The following is a 21,365-nucleotide window of genomic DNA, read 5'->3' on the forward strand; positions in this document are numbered from 1 at the left end:
AATGCTCAGTGCCAGTCCAGACTCATATTCATGATAGGAATACATTTTTAGCAGTTCAGGTGCTGTTGTGATAATGCCAACCATTTCATGTTCATGAGATGTGGACAGCAATCAGAAATGAGTAATCTTGAGCAAGAGCAAATGAAGAGACATTGCTACAGGTGTGTGTATGTGTGTGAGAGGAACAGAGACTTGATTGCATTCCCCTGAAAAGGCCACCTACAGAAACAGCTCCCGCATGCTAGCATATTACCGGTTTCCTCAACACACTTCCACAGTGCACCCTGCTTGTTAGTGCTAATGGATCAGCTAAGCACAGATCTGGCCCTGTTGACAGATGCTCTGTCAGACCTGCACATGTGAGAGCAAACTCCAACCACAGGTGTCTCTGTCTAGTGTCCTCCATTACAGCACAGCCATGCACTCTCTCTCTCTCTCTCTCTCTCTCTCTCTCTCTCTCTCTCTCTCGTGCCTCAGGCCAGGGCCTCTTAATGCAGATGCAGTCAGTGTGCGTCAAAATGCTCTGAACCTGCTCACTGCACACATGTGATACCCCCCTGTCTCATACACACTCCCCTCCACCCGTAACGCTGTTATTTTTGGCTTTCCTTGGGACATATGTCATTGGGGAGAGTGTGCAGCACATGGTTAATTAAGCTACCTCAAAGTAAGCACACACAGAAAGAAAGAGAGATATTTATTACTGCTATTCTATACCAGCTTGTCACGAATAAATGTCTAGGCACCACAACAAAGTGTCAGCAGGCTAGTGAGCACTAGGAGCAATGTCAACGGCTTGATTCATACCTGCAAAATATTCACACAAAGGAAGTCTCCTCCTCCATCTAGTCTTGTACGTATTTATTTGTTGTAATCAGGTCAATATAGTAACATTTGTCTTGTGGTGCTTGCGTTCCAGTTTGCCGAGAGAAATGAATTGCATCTGTGTTTACTATATCTGCTGATGTGTGCTCATTTATTAGGCCCATTCCAGAGGGTTATGCAAGTGGCAGTTTGCAGTTTGTTTGATTTTAGGCTGAAAGCCAATTAATCCCAGTCTCAGAGCAGTGCCTTGTTGAGGGGGGTTTGCTTCACCATTTGTAGGGATATTTCCACCGCGCTTGCTCAGTCACTAAAGTTGCGATCATCATACATATCATTGAAATCAGCATCACCTATTTTCTTAAATTCGTAAAGCATTACATTGAGTTTAACCCCATATTAGTGCTCTTGTACTTCTTGTTCTTACACCCCCTCTTCCAACAGGTCATCCTCCTCTTCCTGGGTGTGTGAGCTATGGGCAGACTGGTCGGAGGCATGTGATAGGCATTAGCCCAGGGAGAGAAGTCCAGATCATTATGTTTAAGAGCTTTGCAATGCTTATTAACAGCTTTCCACCATACAGCCCTGGCAGGGGCTCCTGGCTCCTGCAGCCTCTGGCCCGACTCACTTCCAGCCTCCTCTCTTTCTCTCTCTCTGCTCTGCAGTCACTCTCTAACCCTGACAGCTCTGCAGCCCCCACTGAACTAAACTACAGGCACAGGGAGCAGTGATTATTCCCTTATGGCTACATGGTCATCTTGAAGGTAAAACAATTTCACTATAACGTGTTCAATAAACGTCACTGCTTTTTAACCTCTAAAAGCCTCACTTATTCATCTTTTCATATTTTTCCCTAACGGTGATGAATTACGGTAGAAAGGCATGTAGTAACAAGAGTGAGGAATAGAAGCCTGGACCCTCTGATAAATCCTGGGATTTTAAGGGGTTAACCTGAATGTTTTTGCTCAGGCTGTGATACAGGAGCAAAACACATTGGTTGAGTTCCCCAATGCCCAGATATTACACAGACACATTCAGACAATCTTTCTTCCATAATCTGGACCAGGTTCTGGACTACTGTTATTCTCATTAGACCTTTTACACCCACTAAGATATACAGGTTATAACTGAGGTTTGGAGTTCATATATCAGTTTTTACATCAATCAATCATTAGTGTATGAATTAATTTTTGGTTAGGTATTTAACATTTTACATTTTTGATCTTGACAAAAGCAAGATCATCCATTATTTACCTTAGACCACAGCACAGTTGGTCCCACACTGGTCATTCACTTTCAATAACAACAGCTCTGACAATAATTCCATTTGCAAGCAAATCACAGATTTATATTAATGTGCTCGTTCTAAAGTGTTGTTCTTCCTATAGTACAAATGAATTCACAGCAATTTGTATAGTGCAGACCTTTTATAATCTAAGAATAATAATAATAAACAGATTTTTAAAACATCTCTTTAAAGAGATCTTTATTTAACCTTTTGGAAGGAGTCTCCAGTGTCAGCAACAGTCTGAGGTAAAACTGTACCTTTTTTCCACCACACATGAGTCTGCAGGATGTGGGGGATTTGTGGTTTCTCTGTAACAATCTGCTGTTTTATATCTTATTAACTTCAAGACAAGTTAATAAGATAGAACTTCAAGGAAAAAAGAGACTGGTCAGAAAATGATAGAAACTAACTTCTTTAGTTTCTATCATAAAGTTTAAACATAAATAGATAAAAAAGTACGACATGTCATTCTTTAATGAATAAAAATTGTCATCATTGGCAGATTGCAGTGGTATAAGAGGAATAAAACATTTCAGGATGTGCTGTTTTCAAAATGACATCACACAATCCCATCATTGATTGTTTTTATACACTGTACTATATAATATATTGCATTTGAAAGTCAATGTATGATCATGTTTCAATCACCTACTATGCTTATCTTCTACAGTTTTTACTAGCATGGATTTATTAACTGATATGAAGTAATATGTTTGCCAGTCACAACGTACAGTGTATGCCATAATAGTAAAGATTCCATGATTTCTTACAGTAAGCTGGAGGTTTGTGTGTGGTGCAATAAATTTGTGGCTTTTCTCAGCTTTATGAGCCACAATTATAATACAACTATGCTCATTTTGGAGGCTTTTTTTTTTTTTTTTTACTCCCCCACCTATAGCTGTCTTAATTTGGTCTAAGGACTTTGGTGGTGGCTGCATACTTCACTGGAGACATTTGAGTGGTGGAAAAAGGAATTCTTCTCAAGGGCTTTGCTGTTTCAGTCAGTAACCTTAAAGGAGATCCATAAAACCAGGGTGTAACATATGATTTATAAAACCTTATGGCCTTATTAGAAAGCTTAATTCAGCTGAAATTAGCACAGTTCAACCTTTGAAGGAACTAGACAGTGTTCAATATATTGTTTTTTATGTGTGAAACTCAGGTTTTCACAAAGACATAAATGTAACCTGCACACAAATCACTGACTGCAAATAAACCTTTCAAAGCTGGTTTGGTCATCACAGGAAACTAAATCCCAGTAAAACTGAGCTGCTGTTTATCCCTAGATATGCATCTCCATGTCAAATTTTCCAACTCTTGGATCACACTCTCTGACAATGCGTGCAACTTGGTGCACTTGGTGGACAACCAACTATGGTTTTCTCTTTGTATACCTAATCTGACTATGCAACATTAAGAGGATCTGGAAGTTTGTCTCCTTGGAGGCCACTCCGATTGTTCAGTTCCTTGTCTTCTCGAGATTGGACTGCTGCAACCCACTTTTGGCAGTTCTTCCCCTGCAAGCCATCCAATCCCTACAACTGATCCAGAATCTCCCACATCATCCCATTGCTGCACTCCCTCCACTGGCTTCCTGTGCCTCTACAAAGCCAAAAATGGACTCCCAGCTACCTGAAAGCAATTAAAGCAATCAAGATACAAGGAAGACTCTGCGTTTAGACTCTTCTCTGTACTGGCACTCAGGTGGGGGCCTCCAACCAGCTGAACAAAGATTGAAGAAACACCTCTTCATTCACCTGAGCACTAAATCCATGAAAAACTTGCAAAAAATTCTATTTGTACTGTTCCTTACTATACTAACCTTTATAATAACTAATCTCTGACAGGATTTTAGTTTATTGATATCTTAACCCAGTTTAATGTTTTACTAACATGAGGATAACATCTTAACCCACTAACATCTTAACCCAAAGATGCTGTTTTACTAGCATGAGGATTTATTTTGATGGAGGATAAGTTTCCCTAGATAAGAGCGTCTGCTAAGTGCTGTAAATGTCAGTGTAAATGTTTATGTATCCAGGAAATCAGTTTTGAACATGTTGCTTTGTTGTCCAGCTCTTTTAAACTCTGAGAGTTTAATGTACTCATCTTATAATATATTATTTAGTAATTCATATGAATTATTCAGTAACTACAGTGAAGCAAATGTGCAAAGTATGTAATTCTGGGCCTGCTGACCGGTCCTGGGAGTTTAGAGGTAATGGAGGCCGGCAGTCTGGTGGTAGTAAGACTGTATCTTAATATTTACCTCACATAACCCTGAATTTGTTTTGTATTGGCGACAGTGTATAAATAAAATGACAAATTATAAATGCAAGTAGAAATACTGTATGTGCTTGGTTTCTTAGTGTAACCATAACTTAGAGGACTCGTACAAAATTGCACAGTATTCATTTTTAGATGAAGGAAACGAAGTCTTTCTGTCGTTTTTGTTGATTACTATAGAAAGTGAAACATGACATGCTCACCAAACATTTATTCTGCACAGAAGCCCAGTGAGTGTATTATTGAAATGGCTGAGTTAAAAATTGCAAGGGAACGTGGGTTTGTTTTGGCGTGTGTGGCTTGTTCTCTTCTCCTGTGGCTGTAGACTACTGGTCTACAGGCAGTCGTTTATTGACTGAGCCTCTTACTGTGAGAGAGGGAAAAAATGGCTTCGTATTATAACCGTATGGTGGAAAAAAAAAATAAGTTGGCAGCAGTTTTTGTACAGCACGCTTTTTTAAAGAGATGGTCCTGACCACAACTCATAAACCACACTTTATTTAGACTGGCTCACATCCATTATTTGTTCATAGGGCTTTCTCTCTCACACAGAAATATGTTCCAGCGTTTTTCAGCAGGAGGGACGGGAGGAGTATGAGAGTCTGGATGAACTGTTGCCAGGTGTTGTTACAATGGCATACCATTAGGTGATTCCACATTGCCCTCATCAGTGGCCATATGGCAGAGAAGAGGATTGGCGGTGCTTTTGCAGAAATATTTGGAAATGTTTAATCTCTCAGGGGTGCAATCATCAGCTCATTACTTAACTAAAACTATTGTGGCTTCACAAAAAAAAATAATAATAAATGTAATATCTGCTGTGCGTGGTGAATAATATTACTCATTAGCATTCTGTAGTTCATGGTCATTTTTAAGCTTCTCACGCAACATAATTACACTAGAGTAAATGGCACACAGTGTCTGAACGGTCTTGGATGATAATATTTATTCAAATCATAGTTAATATGTGAAATAACATACATATATACAATGCTTGCTAATCTCTTGCACCCAGTTTTGATTTACAAATAACCACATCAACAAGAAGCAAGGCTTAGCAACTGTTGCCATGAGGAACGTTGTTGAACTCCACCCCTTCTGGCTCCTCAACAGAGACAACAAGGCAGTCACGCTGAAAGCTCTATCCCAGCAATGGCGATGCCAAACAGTGCCCTGCATGACCCTCTTCTGACTGATCTCTCATTACCTTTTAATGTATTCCTGCTTGTTCCTACATGGCAGTGCAGCTTGCTTGTGATGAGAGGATACACCAAGCAGCTTCATGCGTCGGCACAAACAATCTGCACTTCATTTCTCTGAATAACGGCTCCTGATGGGCTTAGTTGTGGGTTCTGCAGTTTGGACTCCAATGAATTCCCTGCAATGTGATGAAGAGAGGGAAAGAGAGAGAGATGGTGCATCAGTGTGATACTTCTGTGACTCTAGGAGACGTTATCATTAAGCGTGTTGGCAATCATGAGATCTGAATTCCATGCCTGCGAATGAGAAAGCCAGTGTCAGCTCTAGTTCATGTAGGGAAGTGCTCTGAAATGCATTCACTATCAAGAACGTGTTCTGTTTGCCACGGCAGGAGGCAAACATGAGCAAGGGGGCATCGCGGGGAAACTGCACAACACAGTAAAATGAGCAAAAATACATACATTAAGACTTTTTGTGTTCTGGCAGTAGGAAAAAGAAAGAAGCTGATTTCAATATAAATGGAAGTGGAAGCATGTCTTTAGATATTCTTTGATTGTCACTTTTCAAGATGTAAAAAAAAAAAAAAAATATCCTGAAGCCTAGTTTTGTAGGCTTGCTCGGAAGTCAATGCTAATTTTCCCCCGTTGCTAAGGCGACACGCTAGGGAGCCTTGATTTCCTTCGCCTGGTCATCGGGCTTTGCTCTTTCAAAAGACTTCTCCTCAGTCAGCTCTCTGAGCCCTTGAAATATCTCTCAGTGTTGAGCAATCAACAACAGAAGAACATCTCAAATCAGGCTCCCTGCAAGCAAAAAAAAAAAAAACAACAATGATGTACAGTATTCATTTTCACTGTTAAAAAAAGTCCCGCTGAGTGTCTTTGAGTGGTAATTTCACTGAGTACCATATTGTGAGTGTCAGCCCATTGTAACAGTGTCAGGGATACTTATACGAATTCGTACTACAAGCAAATCAAACTTGGCACATTTCTAAGAGTTATATCATTCCTGAACTCAGCATAAAGCTCAAAAGACATTGCTGAAAAGGCCAAAACTCGATACAAGTTGCCACACTGTCGCTCACAAACATAACATTTCAAGCTGTCAGCCACTGAGCTGAAATCACAGATGCATGCAGCTATTTTGTAGTCTGTAAATGACCCCTCTCAGTCTCCACACACACCTCTGTGATGGACACATCATGTCAGTTAACTGGCAGTGCTAAATCACAGGGGGTCTTACCAACATGTGGTTACCTCCACAGCCCAATACACTCATGGCTCATGACAGCAGTAGGCATATTTCAGGAATATTTCTAAATATTCATACCATAATAGTTGTGAGCATTGATGGTTTCCAGTATATGAATACATTTACAACTCATTAGAATATCTGCATATGAATAGCACAGAACAGTAAGATCTTGTGCAAATCAATTAAACCACTAGAAAAGATTCATAAAGCAATGATTAATTTCTAATCATAAAAAATGATATGCATATGTTATAAAACACCAATATATTCATTTAGATTATTATGTCATCAATGGTTTTCATATGAAAACAATATTTATTTATGACAGCTTAAAATGTTTCAAACAGATGCAAGATGTGTTCCATTCACTGCTTTGCAATTAACCTCTTCACAAGAAGGAAAATCTCAAGAGACATTATTCGTCTCTTGTTCAGATGCAAGTAAGTAAATAAATTGAAGGTGTGCAGACGGGGGACGTGCATAAGGAAAATACTAAAATGACAGGGAGTTTAGCACCCAATCCTTTTAGCAGACCACTGACACATGAATGAGCGGCGAGAGAAAGAGAGCAAGAAAAAAAAAAAGTAGACAACCAATTTAAGAGTAATACAGCTAAAAACAGACAAGTGTAATTTCATCCATCTGGACAGATGTGTAAAAGTGCTCCTCAGAACATTCCCTATGATTCCCCCTGATTGATCTTCCCCCAGACTGAAACACCTATTATTAGCCACAAGCCTAATAGCACCAGGATGGCTTGCTGCTATCCCAGAGGCCAATTCTCTGGTCATTTCTCACACACCGCAGCTGTAGAAACCAACCAGCAGCAGGGAGGAAGGAGCTGTGGGGGGCGGTATGGATGCACGTCACTCTCAGGGAGGTGAGTGTGGGTGATGAAGCCATCATATTCAATCAATAGACAGGATTCTAAAATGTTTTTCTCAGGCAGACCCGATGACCTTGTTTTATCTAGGCTTTTATGCACAGTCATGAGGTGTAAATAGTTTGGTATTAAAAGCTATGTGGCCTAAATTTGCTAATGGACAGAAAATGTCGCTCATCTCAGATAAAAGAGGAGCAGACACCTGTGGAAGACTACAATACAAGATGAAAGAGTAGTACTTAAAGAGTCTCATCCATATGGTGACTGTATTTAAAAACAGTAATAGCTTGTCTTTGAACAGTAGGCAGCTTTGGGTGACTTGATGCATCATCAGTACCTGAAAAATCTTTTGAAGCATGTTACTTTCAAACTCATAGCCACCAATAAAATTCAATACAATTTCAATAAGATTTTAGATCTCCAAATATATGACTAGGGTCTTCTTATATTTCATTAAGATCTACACATATTTCAATAAGATCTACACATTTCACCAAGAAACACCTCAACAAATGCAACACTTTCCTAATCCACTATATTAATTTGGTGGCATGTTCTGGAGCCCTTAAAAAAGCAGGCAATTAGTCCAGCAATTCATGCAGACTTGTGATTGACAGCTCCCCTCCCACTTCATGCCACTCCATCCGTATGTCCATAGTGTACCCTTATCAAATCCAAACTATTTTCATCCAGAATAAGACTTGTACAATGTTTGTCCATCACAACTTCTGCATCCAGCTCAACATCAGCACTGTATACCTTCATATAGGCTACATGCACAAACACACACACACACACACACACACACACACAGACGCACGTACGCACACAGCTAAAATGCATACTAGAGCAGAAAAACATAATTTGCTGGTTTCCTCAGACTTCTGCAGATAAGCTATTTATGATTACTGTGAGACGTGGTTTACTTTGTGGAAAATGACTTTGCCTTGTTTTCATTATTTATACGAACACCCTCTCTCCTTGTATTGATTGAATAAGCGCTCTGGTGGATGCATTTCCAAGGGCAGTTATCAGTGTGATTGCCTGCTTGTGTTTTGTTTAAAACAGACACGGTCTAAAACCCTTGAATTGAAATGGCATTTACAGCTAATGAAAATAAGAGCTTCAAGTCTTTTTGTCTGAAAAGCTCTAATAAATCTGAAATTATATGGCTTATAACAGTCATCTTCTCAAATGGCCCATTTATGTTGCATCACCTTATTTGTAGCAACATTTAAACCATTGATCAATATCTCACAATTCTTTTTTTTTTGCATTAAATTGGGTTAAGTTAATGGTCTGTAACCACCAGGGTGTTATAGCAGGTCTATAGGGGATTTAACAATTTAAGGGGATTAAAATTTTAGGGGATTCAATTCAATTGCTATTATTCGCACCGTAACTGGACCAGACTGTAGATTAATCTTACCAACAGTTTCAGTGAATAAATACGATTATGTCTGAAAAACTTTTCATAAAGAATAGGACAGGCCTAATGTGGGCTTACTGGAAACAAACACAGCAATTTGTGGGTTAAGACATGTTATCTTTTTACTTAATCCTTCTGGGAAGGAACTGTCATCACTCATGCAGCATCTTTTTACTGATACCAATCTGGGTCCGTTTTTAACTTCGCACATAATCTCCTGGGTGGTTTTTTTTTTGTTTGTTTGTTTGGTTGGGGGTTTTTTTTGTGTGTGTGTGTGTGTTTTTTTAGTTTGTTTTTTTTTTTTGCGAGGTTCGTGAGTTCATGTAGGAACTCATTTCTTTTTTTTTCTGGATTTGTGATGAGTAAGTCATGAACAGTAGCTGGAGAAATATAATGAACTCCTGAGAACCCTGGCACTGGAATGAATTGAGCAGGTATGAGGCGGTCCACCAGGTGTGACTTGTTTTCTCCGCATTTTCCGCCTCATCTCACACGCCGGTCTTGAGTTTCAAGCGCACAATTGTGTTTTATGCTCCTCATTGTTTTCACCTCTCCCTCACTGAGTCTCGGCAAACGCGGACGAAGGAAACGTCTTGTTCAGTCACACGCAATTTAAGCTCCTCCAACACCTTCGCGTTTGAATACATTTTTTTTTTTTTTTTTTTAGAATAATAGAACTGGGCCTATATGAGTTGATTTACGTAGCCTGCGTTTCCTGAAGATCACCATGACGACAATGAAATAAATCTGAAGACAGAGAGCATTTAGAGCTCGTTGTGTTTGAGCGTTTTACAAATTACAAATAGAAATGAAATCCATGCAATTTGTCAACATGAGGGGTTCAACTCCGAGTTTAAATAACATAGCCTAAATAAGATCAGACATCAGAATTGCTGTGATAATTTTCCTTTCTTCATGTCAGGCCTTTCATTATGTGATTAATGCTACGAGGCTGCTTTTGTAGTATTCAAACTAATAATTTACAATGAAGCTACCATATAGGTTATTTGTTAGCAAAATTGCAGTTAAATCCCAAACAAACAAACAAACAAAAAACATATCCATATCGAATATGACTATTGTGGTGCTCGATACAGGGGTAAATGGTGAGAACATGTGTTTAGACAATGTTGGGTAAGGAGAATTGCAAATAGGTTACACGCATGCACTGCTAATAAGTGAAGCCTTGCAAGGCGTGCAGATGGAGCCAGGCGTGATATACAGGCTAATAGTGCTGCACCCTCGGAGTAAACCACCTGCCTGCCTAAACTCTCATATGCAAAAACCATTTCCTAAGAACCACGGCATCTACACTGAATATTAATTCAGCAATGGATCTGGACTGCTTGGAAGATCAAAGACGAATTAGCATAGTAGTAAATGATGACTACATAGGCAACTGCAAAATAAAATTACCAGATAAATCATGCACCCTGAAAAGGTTTCACTGGAAAACGCTGTGGGGGTTGTTGAGGTTATTGAAATCAGAGTCCTAATTCCCAACATTCATTCCTGGACTGTTTCAAAGGCTAAATGATCTTATGTCTACTCCCAGAAATAAATGTAGCTACCAAACTGGACTTTTCCCTGTCGTCGAGTATCATCAAGATAAGATGTATCTTTAGCAGGTATATTTTATTGGAAAACTATCAAATTATTTAAGCTACAAACCCGTGATGGTACCTTCATTTGCGAGAGTGTTGCATGAGTAGATGAACTGATTAAGCTGAAAGAATGAAATACTGTTTTATTATGAATATATGGCGTTTATGACATTCGAAACTAATGTGTAAGTTTACAAAAATGTATTAATGGGGTAATACTAAGCACTAAACCACCACCACCAACAGTAATTCTATACTACTGCTAGGCTACTATTAGTAGTAGAAGTAATAATAGTAATAATTATTACTATTTTAATAAATACAATACTACTACTACTACTACTACTACTACTACAACTACTACTACTACTACTACTACTACTAATAATAATAATAATAATAATAATAATAATAATATAATTATTATAATTATTTTAGAATTTTTTTTAACTGCATTGTTATCGTTGTTATTTATGTTATATGAAAATAATTAATACCCCTAAAAAAAAAGATGTTTTTTTTTTTTTTTGCTAGTGAGCTTCTACTGCTAAAAACTGTTCACTGGATTCACTGTTTGTTATAAGATGCTGCTTTATAGCCATTTATTTCTACATTATCACCAACGAAATGTATAGTTATGCATGAGATTGCTGCAACTTTAACGCGCGTGTTTACTAAAACACACTTGGTACTCGGCCACTGCGCGCCCAAACAACAATAAAGCATGTGTCTGTGATGACATGCAAACCCACTATTCACTCGGGTGTGTTCTCAAGCTGTCAAAACACACACTAGCCTGACTAACTCCTTTTAGGGACATTATACGTTACCCAGAATTGTCAACGGCTCTCCAGAGACACGCTATTTGATATAGATATATAAGGATATATGATATATGATAGAAAGATTGCTCTGTTGCCAGAAATATACATTTGTTGTATCTTTAGTAGGCTGTGTATCTTTTACCTGGGAAGGTACATGATGTGGTGTATTTTTTTTATTGGCTTTTAAATTAAAACTATAAATATCCATCAGTGGTCCTTAAGAAGCAGTTATGTTTCAGGTTTAAATCTTTTGTTCGCGTGTTTAGGTAAAAAGATACATGTATGTACGTTGTATGCTTTTTTTTTTCTTTTCCCTTATACAGTTATATCCACGCTTTATTGTAGTAAGAGGTTGCAATTTCGATCAATTATTTAAGACTTTTAGAATTATCTATGATATATGAAAGAGCAGTGTAACTGGGTCGCAAAAAGCAGCTTAATTGAATTATGCACTGTACTTTCTGATCATATTGCAAAATTAATAATCACCACTGACGCACATCAGGAGGGTGATCCATTTACAACTGTTGAATTCAAAGCCTCGGGAATACAGGCGCAAACGAAAAATCATAAATTGAAAGGGGACTCAGCTCAAGAAAAAGGCTATCTTTGTTTGTCGCCTTTGTTTACCACGGGATTTTTTTTTCCATTTTACTAATTCATTTCAATGGCTTTCAAACTGGAAAATGGAAATGTTGCTCTTGCCCTCTATTTTAGCAGCCGCGTCCTGGCAACAGAGCAATTTTCTATCATCAAGGATAAACGGCATCGAACAGTACATTCGGGTAAAAAAGAGCCTATGATTGCTAGCCTTCCTGTCTGTCATCTCTCTACAAAATCCTCTCCTCCAGACCTGAGCTGTGTGCTGTCAGAGCTAATAATGTCTTCTATTAAGTCGAAAAAGAGCCACGAAAAAAATCCCACTGTTCTCATTTGTTCAACATTCTCAAAAGATAAAGGAGATTTCAGCTTAATTTAGATGAATCGAAAATTAATGCCGAGGTATGCCTTTTGCTGGATGCAGTTTTACTCTGAACATAATGAACGTAGTGTAGCTGTTTCTTTTTCTTCTTTTTTTTATACCAATTTTCTTGCGAGGGAAAAAAATGTGTTTCCTTGTTCTTTCGCGGGGGGGGGGGGGCATAGACAGGTTTTGTGAAATTTAGGGAAATTATGGGAACTAGGCCTAGACACGACACGACAAGCCAGCATTTCTTAACGAATATATGATTCGTTAAGAAATGCTGTGCACAGATTTACTTGCAGTAGAAATGTAAGTGATTTCATATAAACTGATATTCTGTCCATCAGGTGCAGGCTACAGCATGTGTCGCTAAAACACTGAAGTAATTTAAAATAACGACGTAATTGCGTGTCTAATATTATCTCGATTTAAAGCACGGGTTGTTTAAAGCCTAGAAAGATTATTTCTGTCGTTTGTATGAATTGTCAGACTAAAGCGCGACTCCATATCAGCTTCACATGCGCATCTTCTCCAGTTCGGGTTTTCTCCAGAAAGCTACTTGATGACCACGGTTATGACAACTGTTATGCTATTTAGCTCTAAATCTTGACTATAGTCATTTAAATCCCGATGCAAAGTCAGCCTTCATCAGCTTTCCCGCGCCAGTTCCTTTCCCCCGCAGCGATGTGAATTCATGCATGATGGCGTTACAGGCAGTGGGGCTGAGCTCAGGAGAGGAGACCCGCATTAAATATTTCTGATGGTTTCGACCCCAAAACGTGTCCTAAAAATCCTGAAACAGACCGTACACAATCCGAATACAGCCAAGCAATAGATTGATAGCTGCTGGAAAATTCCAAGCTCCTGTTAGAGAATGAATGTTTCACATGAGCAGAGTGTTAACACTCGATGATATGGAGAATACAGGTATACATATGTACACACTAGGCCTAATACACAGAATACAGTCAAACCTTTTATATCTAATTCTGAATATTTGTACAACAACAACAACAACAACAACAACAACAATAATAATAATAATAATAATAATAATAATACTTCCTCTTATTATTATTATTATTGTTGTTGTTGTTGTTATTGTTAGCTTTATTATACTATTCTTAATATTTATAATAATAATGTGTTGTTGTTGCTGTTGTGTTGCTGGTATCCTCTACTGACATAAATATAAACAGGCCTATCACAAATACTGATCTCTGTTACTATTATAAGCCATAAAATAATTTTAAAATGTTTTCCTTTTTTTTCATGAAAATAATTGTTATGACACCTGTAAATTACCAATAGTATGGAGTTGCCTGAAACTAAAGCCTTGTGATACACCTGAGTGATTTTATTCAGTGATTTTATTCAGTGATTTTAGTGAGTGATTTTATTCAGTGATTTTAGTCAGTGATTTTAGTGAGTGATTTTAGTCAGTGATTTTAGTGAGTGATTTTAGTCAGTGATTTTAGTGAGTGGTTTTAGTCAGTGATTTTACTGAGTGGTTTTAGTCAGTGATTTTAGTGAGTGATTTGACTGAGTGATTCTGTGTTTTGGCTGCTCGAATTAAATGCTATTTCACCATAATTCTATAGCTGAGGCCACACAGTACTCAAATATCATACAGTCTAAAATTTAAGCCCAGAATATAATAAGATTTTTTTTTAATGAAATAATAATTGTACTTAATTCAGGCCTGCTAGTTACTTTATTTATAGAATGCTATAAATCTTCTTTAGCCTACATAGACTTTCTTCTGTTGCTGGAAACTGAGATCCCCTATATACTATAAGGTCTTATAGGCTAGCTGTTGTCTAAAAAAAGTGCGTTTTTATTGGCGTGTATGCAGGCATATATATATATACATATAAAAGATATGCAATAAGATGATATTAATTATGCATAAAAAAGGCTGTATAAGCTATGGAATATAATTAAAACGTGTTTTTATCGCAATGGTTTGTCATTTCACACAAGAGACAAAAGCAAAGGTAATGAAGCGCTACGTCTCAGCCTATTACACGCCTAAAGTACAGGCAACAAAGCAGAATTGAAAGTTTAGTTTGTACCATTCACTGGTGATTAGAGAATAGGCCTGTTTGTGTCTGGTTTCCCTCTCGGGTCGTTGAAAAAAAAAAATCGAAAAACTGGTTCTAACAGAGGCTCTAACTGGTTCTAACAGAGGTTCTAACTGGTTCTAACAGAGGTTCTAACTGGTTCTAACAGAGGTTCTAACTGGTTCTAACAGAGGCTCTAACTGGTTCTAACAGAGGCTCTAATACACTATTACATTAAAATGACAGCTGCTGAAGGCAAAATAATATCATAAAAAATACCAGTTTTGAGGTCCATAATCAATCTGCGATAGATCATACAAGCTCTTGTCCCTTACCTGCCATAACGTCTTAAATACAAATTCCAGCTATGTTCTGTTGCAAGCAGAAATAAGTGAAAAATCCAACAATGCGAGCTTTTGGACGATCAGCTGGCGCTGTGTCTCTGCTCGTCCGTTCACGGAGAGTGGTTATCCAGGCCGCTTGTGCACTTTTAAATCCCGCAAAGTAAATAACAACCCTGGCAATAATAGCAAGGTACCAAGTTCTTGTTACAGAAAGGGAGAAAATTGAAACTAAACGCTGCATTTAGACGACCATTTTTGATAAGAGGATAATTGAGGCGACACTGGCGTATAATTAGCGGATAATTTATGCTATATCTACTTTTATTCCACCTCCAAAAATAAACTTCGTCCATAATCATTACAGATGAATTGTTCACAATTTTATTGGAGCAATTTGAATACAGTGTAGCGGGTAATCAAATGGGATTTGGATATAACTGATTGCGACTATAATTAGTTTTTCATCACCATTTAAAGTAAATGAACGCCATATTATGAAGTAACGTGTTGACCATAAAAATGAAACGATGTGAAATGTGAATTAAGTGAGCGTTGCAGTGTGTATTTACAGCGTGGTTTATAATGTGAACGCGATTTGCCAAACCACTAACTGCATGTGCAATTTACATACATTTTCAACTGTAACGAGCTCCTGATTGCAGCGGGGAAATGCTGTCAGTTAGCCGGGACATCCAATGACAGAACCTTGGACTGTGACTTGTGCGTAATTACGATAGAGCTAGCACGCATCGCGTAATTACGCAGTTAACAATTAAGTTTATACGAATTCGTTACGGAAGTGTTCAGATTAGGCTACTCTCTTAATAATTGATCATAATTCGCAATACTCTAAACGATTGCTCTATTCGTAAAATTATAGTGCCAGCTTTAACACGATTGTAATATAGCCTACCCTGATCATCAGCTCACTGGCTCATTAAGGCAACTTAATCAGATCAGACGCTGTTATAACCTGTTATTGTGGTGATCACACCTTTCAAACCCTTCTTGTCTTTAAAATCATATTTACAAGTAATTGTTTTGTGAACTACCGAGGGATACCCCACCGTTATTATCCTCCTCATAGAGCAGTTAAGATAGGTTAACTCGCTGTAAAGTCTCAGCTAAGCAGAGAACTGATGACGTGAGGTTGAGTGACCAATAGGAAGGCGCTGCCCTTTGGAGACAAACCATTTTACTTGTAGTGTCTGCATCAAGTCTAGAAGCAAGGACTCAAATTTAACAGAATCCACCTTATAATCTCCTGCCTTTACTCAAGCCCACCTTTCGCCATACTGCGTGAGAAAAACGGAAGGGAGAAAAAAGAGGCATTTCGGAGTAATAAGGCAGCATTCTCTAAACAAGGGGGAAAGAACACCACAACAGGACCTATTTGGGCTTGAGAGACGGGAGGGGGGGAGTAAGTACTCTCAAGGCAGAAAATTTGATGATGACCATGACTACGATGGCTGACGGTCTGGAGGCTCAGGACTCGTCAAAATCGGCTTTCATGGAGTTTGGTCAGCAGTCGCACTCGCAGCAGAGCTCTCCGTCGATGGCCGCCAGCCACTACCCGCTCCACTGCCTCCATTCCGGCTCCCACGCTCACCAGCACGACAACTCTCCGTATTCAGGCTCAAACTCGTATAACAGGTCGCTACCATACTCGTACATGAGCCATCCGCACCACAGTCCATACCTGCCGTCCTACCATAATAACGCCGCCGGCACACAGACGAGGTTAGACACAGGTAAGCGCACTTTTACATTCCTACAGTCGCTTATTTGTTTTCAGTGTTTAATTAGGCCAAAGTCATTCTTGCGTTATTACTCAGGCTTGTTTGCGACAACCGAGTTGTTTGCGACACAAATCCGTGTATATATGCGAATTATAGCGCAAATAGAATTAAGCAGCTAGAGTTGTAATTTTTTTTTTAATGCTCGTATTTAAGGCGTATTGCAATCCCGAGTGCGCCTATTGTCCTTTGTCTGGTTTTGCGGCACAGAGATGGGCTTTTAGTCATTGCTTCGTTTTCTGCTTTTAATAACAACAACCGTGAGCTCGTGAAACAGATTTGTTATAGACTAAACACTGCCGATTTTTACCCCCATCCATAGCGAACTGTAATTAGCATCCAATTAAATTAAGTCAGTCCATGTAGCTTTACATAAGAAATTAATATTTGGTTTTATTATTTTATCATATGTCATGCTTATAGTTTCCTTATTTATCATGCTGAAAAATTGTGCTTGGCCCTAATGAACATGAATAAAAATCTGAATCATGATTCTCCTACCAACGCAATGTTACCCTTTCCAGAACAGCAGAAAACAACAGTGATTGAAAACGGAGAAATACGTTTCAACGGGAAAGGCAAGAAGATTCGAAAGCCGAGGACGATTTATTCCAGTTTGCAGCTTCAGGCATTAAACCACAGATTCCAGCAAACCCAGTATCTTGCCCTGCCGGAGCGCGCGGAGCTGGCGGCTTCCCTCGGGCTCACACAGACACAGGTGAGCTTTTCCTCTCAGCATGCAGGAAATCTAGTTATGAATGTATATCCTGATGCAGACGCTGAATATATTATATTTTCTGCATATTTTCTGGTATTGCATTGAACTGAATTATTGCAACATCCAGCTCTCTGTAATGCAGCATATTTTGCGCTCTGCTATCAGTGGTTTTAATCAAATGTCAACACTATACAAAGAATTAATGTCTGTGCTTGTTTGCCTTGTATTTCAGGTAAAAATCTGGTTCCAGAACAAAAGGTCGAAGTTTAAGAAGCTGCTGAAGCAAGGCAGTAATCCCCATGAGAGTGACCCGCTGCCGGGCTCCATCGCTCTGTCCCCGCGCTCTCCGGCCATCCCTCCCATATGGGACGTGTCCGCGTCTTCCAAGGGAGTGAACATGTCTGCCAACAGCTACATGCCCGGCTACTCACACTGGTACTCCTCACCTCATCAGGACTCTATGCAGAGATAGGCTGCGAATCATTGGCGGTATAGGCCCGAGGCCTCGCCGCTGACCCTCGTTTAGTTTCTCCCAGCGCAGTGATAACAACAGTGACCCACATTGCCATCTGTAAAATACAAACTGAGGACATTTTTTCTGTGGGAAGTTTCATGTGAAGGATAAACAATGATCTCTTGCGTGGCGGACAGTGGATCTAAACTGTTGCAACTCAAATGGGATTGATTTAACAACCCGCCAGTTATATCTGTTGACTTGTAAACCAAACACATAGCTCCATCACCAGCATGGGACAAAAGTGGAAGCGGAAAGAAACACTGACGCCTTTTCAAATAACCCATGTGTCACATGTGAAAACGAACTAAAAAAAAAAAAAAATTTGCGGTCTTTGCGTTATGAATACATGTTTTTCATCAAGCAAAAGAAAGCAAATCGCTTGTAAATATGTTGTCTAATTTTAGTTGTAAAATACTTTTTATGTTTTGTCATAAATCGAGTAAAAAAACATGGCTTCAAACAATGCGTCATGCCCTTGATTTATTATTATTATTATTATTTTATTTGTTTTTTAGTTTTTCTCTTTTTTTTTAACATTACAGACATTTGAATGGTGATTTAAGTTTTTTTTTTATTCAAATCTGTTCTTTTATTATTATTATTATTTAGTAGATTACATTGTTAATTAAGCCTTTAGCGTTCATTAAATGCTATTCTTGACATGTAAAGAATTTCTCTCCTTTTACATAGATTCATTCAAAATAACACTAACTCTTGGTGTTATAGGCCTATAGAGAATATACGGGTGGTATAATCTAAAGAAGTAACAAAATGGCTTACCATAGTTGGTCTTCTCTCATCGAGTTTTTCCTATAATATAGAACGGCATCTTGTCCATCTACTCTGTCTCAATCATTACAGTATTGACAAAATGTTTTTCCCCCTCTCTCCCTGTCTTGATGTGCGAAACGCTGAATACCATTCGCCACAGGATCGATCCCGAACAAAGCACCCAGCTGCAGTCTCGTTCAATATGAAGGAGATATTTGGGACAATTTATGGGTTTTATCCAAGTGAAGGTTTTTTTCCTATTCTCATAAATGCAGACATAATTAGGGTAATTTTTGATGTAGCCCGCTGATTACAGCGTTTTTACCGTCAAAGATAATTACCTGTAATTTTCTACCACTTTTAATACTGAAAGGCATCTTTATTTGGATTTGAGGTAGCAAAGACGAAACAAAAAGACGAAATTATTCGGTTATTCATGTACAAATTGCTGACAAGGGTGAACGCTCGGGATATTATCTGAAATTACAGTGTTGAATAGGGGAGAGGAGAAGCCCCTGCAGCTGTCAAACCTGTGGATGCCCCATGCAGGCGCACAAATGGAGCTTGATTTTTTAAACACTTTTCTGATCGGAGTGGATTTGGTATGGTTCATTTAGATATTTCGCATTTATGGAATGAGATGCTGAAATATTGTAGGCCCTGTGTCTCCGCCATGGGGTTTACGCAACTTTGCGAATATCGATAAAAATAGTTTTTGAAAATAATTCAAATGCTTAAAAAAAATAAAATAAACACAGATGAAGATGTAACTAGATAGAGACATACACACAGGGACAATTAATAGTGAAACAGTAGAGGGTAGGACAATGTGACAAGACAAGAAGAGAGAGGAGGAGAGAAAAGAGAACGGGAGAGAGAGAAAGGGAGAGAGAGAGAGGGAGAGAGAGAGAGAGAGAATCGTAATAGTTTACTTGACACGACGATTTTGCATTTGAAAGATAGCCTGTTTCCCTCAGCACTGTCTGTGATCAAGTATCAGCACGCCTCAGACAGACACCACAGCTCTCTACTCCACTACGCCAAAAGACATTAAGACATTGCTTACCTCCATAGCCGGACGGAGGCCGTGGTTTCGGTGCAGATCCCGCATGAAATACGGACAGTCCCATGCACTGCTCGTGGTTGAGTAAGCAAATTCAGGTGTGAAAGTGTTTTGCACAGCCCAACACCTCTTATATATTGGCCGCAAAATTAACCGTTATTACTGTCACTGTTTAGCGATGGTGAGCCAGAAAAAGCCTTCTGCAATCAAGAACCAAGCGCATCTTTGCAAATTATAGATAATTGTAAATGTCCAGATTATGATAATGGACCCCTAATCCTGGTGGAAGTATAATTATTGTTGAGCGTTATACAGTTGAAGCTAACTGTCATTATTCATACACCATTTGCGGAGGGATTCGCTGAGTGGAAAATGGTCAGTTGGAATTTAACAAGGCTCTCGATATAATGGCATAGGAAGTAAGTGTGTGTGTGTGTGTGTGTGTGTGTGTGTGTGTGTGTGTGTGTGTGTGTGTGTGTGTGTGTGAATGCTTTAGAGGATAATCAAGAATCAACATAATAATCCTAATACCAGTTTTACTTTTTGTAAATCTTGCACATCGTGAATTTGCAGCTTGTATGATATCTTTCATTTCCTCCGTTTATTAGCCTATAATACTACAGATTTTAGTTGAAAAAATAACGCTATTGTTGTTAGTGTGTGTGTGTGTGTGTGTGTGTGTGTGTGTGTGTGTGTGTGTATCTGTGTGCGTACGAGAGAGAGAGAGAAAGCAAGAGAGAGGTGGATTTGAAGGATAGTGACGAGCATACACGCATACACGTGTAACCTCAAATTTACTGACAATTAAGATATTGTACACTATAATATTTATATCCGTATAGGCACGAGGTAGATAGTTGTGTATAACCGAATACCTGCAGACATAGGCCTAAATATTTATTTGATGTCCTACTGTGATGTTTTATGATTTTTTTGTTTTTTTTTACGATGCACTTGTGTTGTCATACAGATTTGATTAAACGTTCACATTTCCGTGATTTATGCGTTATAAGATGATGATCTGTGGGAGCTGAATTGTAGCAGGAAATGGCTGAGTCCTCAAAAGGAGTCTCTTTCATATCATTCTCAAAAATTAAAAACAGAGAGATGTACACCACTATTTTTTTAATGATTGTTTTACATTCTGAAATCCATAGTCTAATATCCTAAATGCTTTCAATATTTATAAGCTATGTTTATCGTAAAGAATGGAAAACTATCTCTGGTAGGCCTACTAAATAAGCTATTATAGATAATTAGATAGACCGATCATTAGTTCAATTAGTACAAGTCTTTTTAACTGTATTGTATAATAATAATAATAATAATAATAATAATAATAATAATAATAATAATAATAATAATAATAATAATATAACCTAACATATCCCGAAACAGCACTATTCGATTAAACCATAATGCCCTGAAGGATATACGGAATTGTGTTAATGGGATCTGGACACAGCGAGAAGCAGTGTTAAAACTCCATAACGACTAGCATGCTAAATAATTGCATCTTTGGACATCTCGACTTTATAGGCC

General features: G+C 38.5%; 1 protein-coding gene and 1 long non-coding RNA gene across 3 annotated transcripts; one reads left to right on the top strand and one right to left on the bottom strand.

The window, feature by feature from the left end:
• Nucleotides 1–5,325: 5,325 nt before the first annotated feature.
• LOC128600627 (uncharacterized) lies at nucleotides 5,326–18,858 on the bottom strand. 2 transcript variants are annotated; one of them, XR_008384581.1, is made up of 2 exons: nucleotides 18,770–18,858; nucleotides 5,326–5,774 (listed from the first exon to the last, which is right to left on the bottom strand). It is a non-coding gene; the product is annotated as an uncharacterized LOC128600627 (long non-coding RNA). The 2 variants fall into 2 exon arrangements; XR_008384582.1 differs by lacking the exon at nucleotides 18,770–18,858 and adding an exon at nucleotides 14,950–15,094.
• On the top strand, nucleotides 15,441–21,068 carry dlx6a (distal-less homeobox 6a). Its single transcript, XM_053613232.1, has 3 exons — nucleotides 15,441–16,709; nucleotides 17,279–17,472; nucleotides 17,705–21,068. The coding sequence occupies exons 1-3, from the start codon at nucleotides 16,406–16,408 to the stop codon at nucleotides 17,942–17,944; spliced, it is 738 nt and encodes a 245-aa protein (XP_053469207.1). The 5' UTR covers nucleotides 15,441–16,405; the 3' UTR covers nucleotides 17,945–21,068.
• The last annotated feature ends 297 nt before the right edge of the window (nucleotides 21,069–21,365 follow it).

The sequence above is a fragment of the Ictalurus furcatus genome, chromosome 24, assembly GCF_023375685.1.
Source record: "Ictalurus furcatus strain D&B chromosome 24, Billie_1.0, whole genome shotgun sequence".
Classification (NCBI taxonomy): Eukaryota; Metazoa; Chordata; class Actinopteri; order Siluriformes; family Ictaluridae; genus Ictalurus; species Ictalurus furcatus.

Bases quoted from the DNA above. Each gene is read 5' to 3' on its own strand.
- dlx6a (XM_053613232.1), top strand. From the start codon at position 16,406: ATGATGACCATGACTACGATGGCTGACGGTCTGGAGGCTCAGGACTCG. The intron at 16,710-17,278 runs GTAAGCGCACTT...TACCCTTTCCAG, and splicing joins ACAGACGAGGTTAGACACAG to AACAGCAGAAAACAACAGTG. The intron at 17,473-17,704 runs GTGAGCTTTTCC...CTTGTATTTCAG, and splicing joins TCGGGCTCACACAGACACAG to GTAAAAATCTGGTTCCAGAA.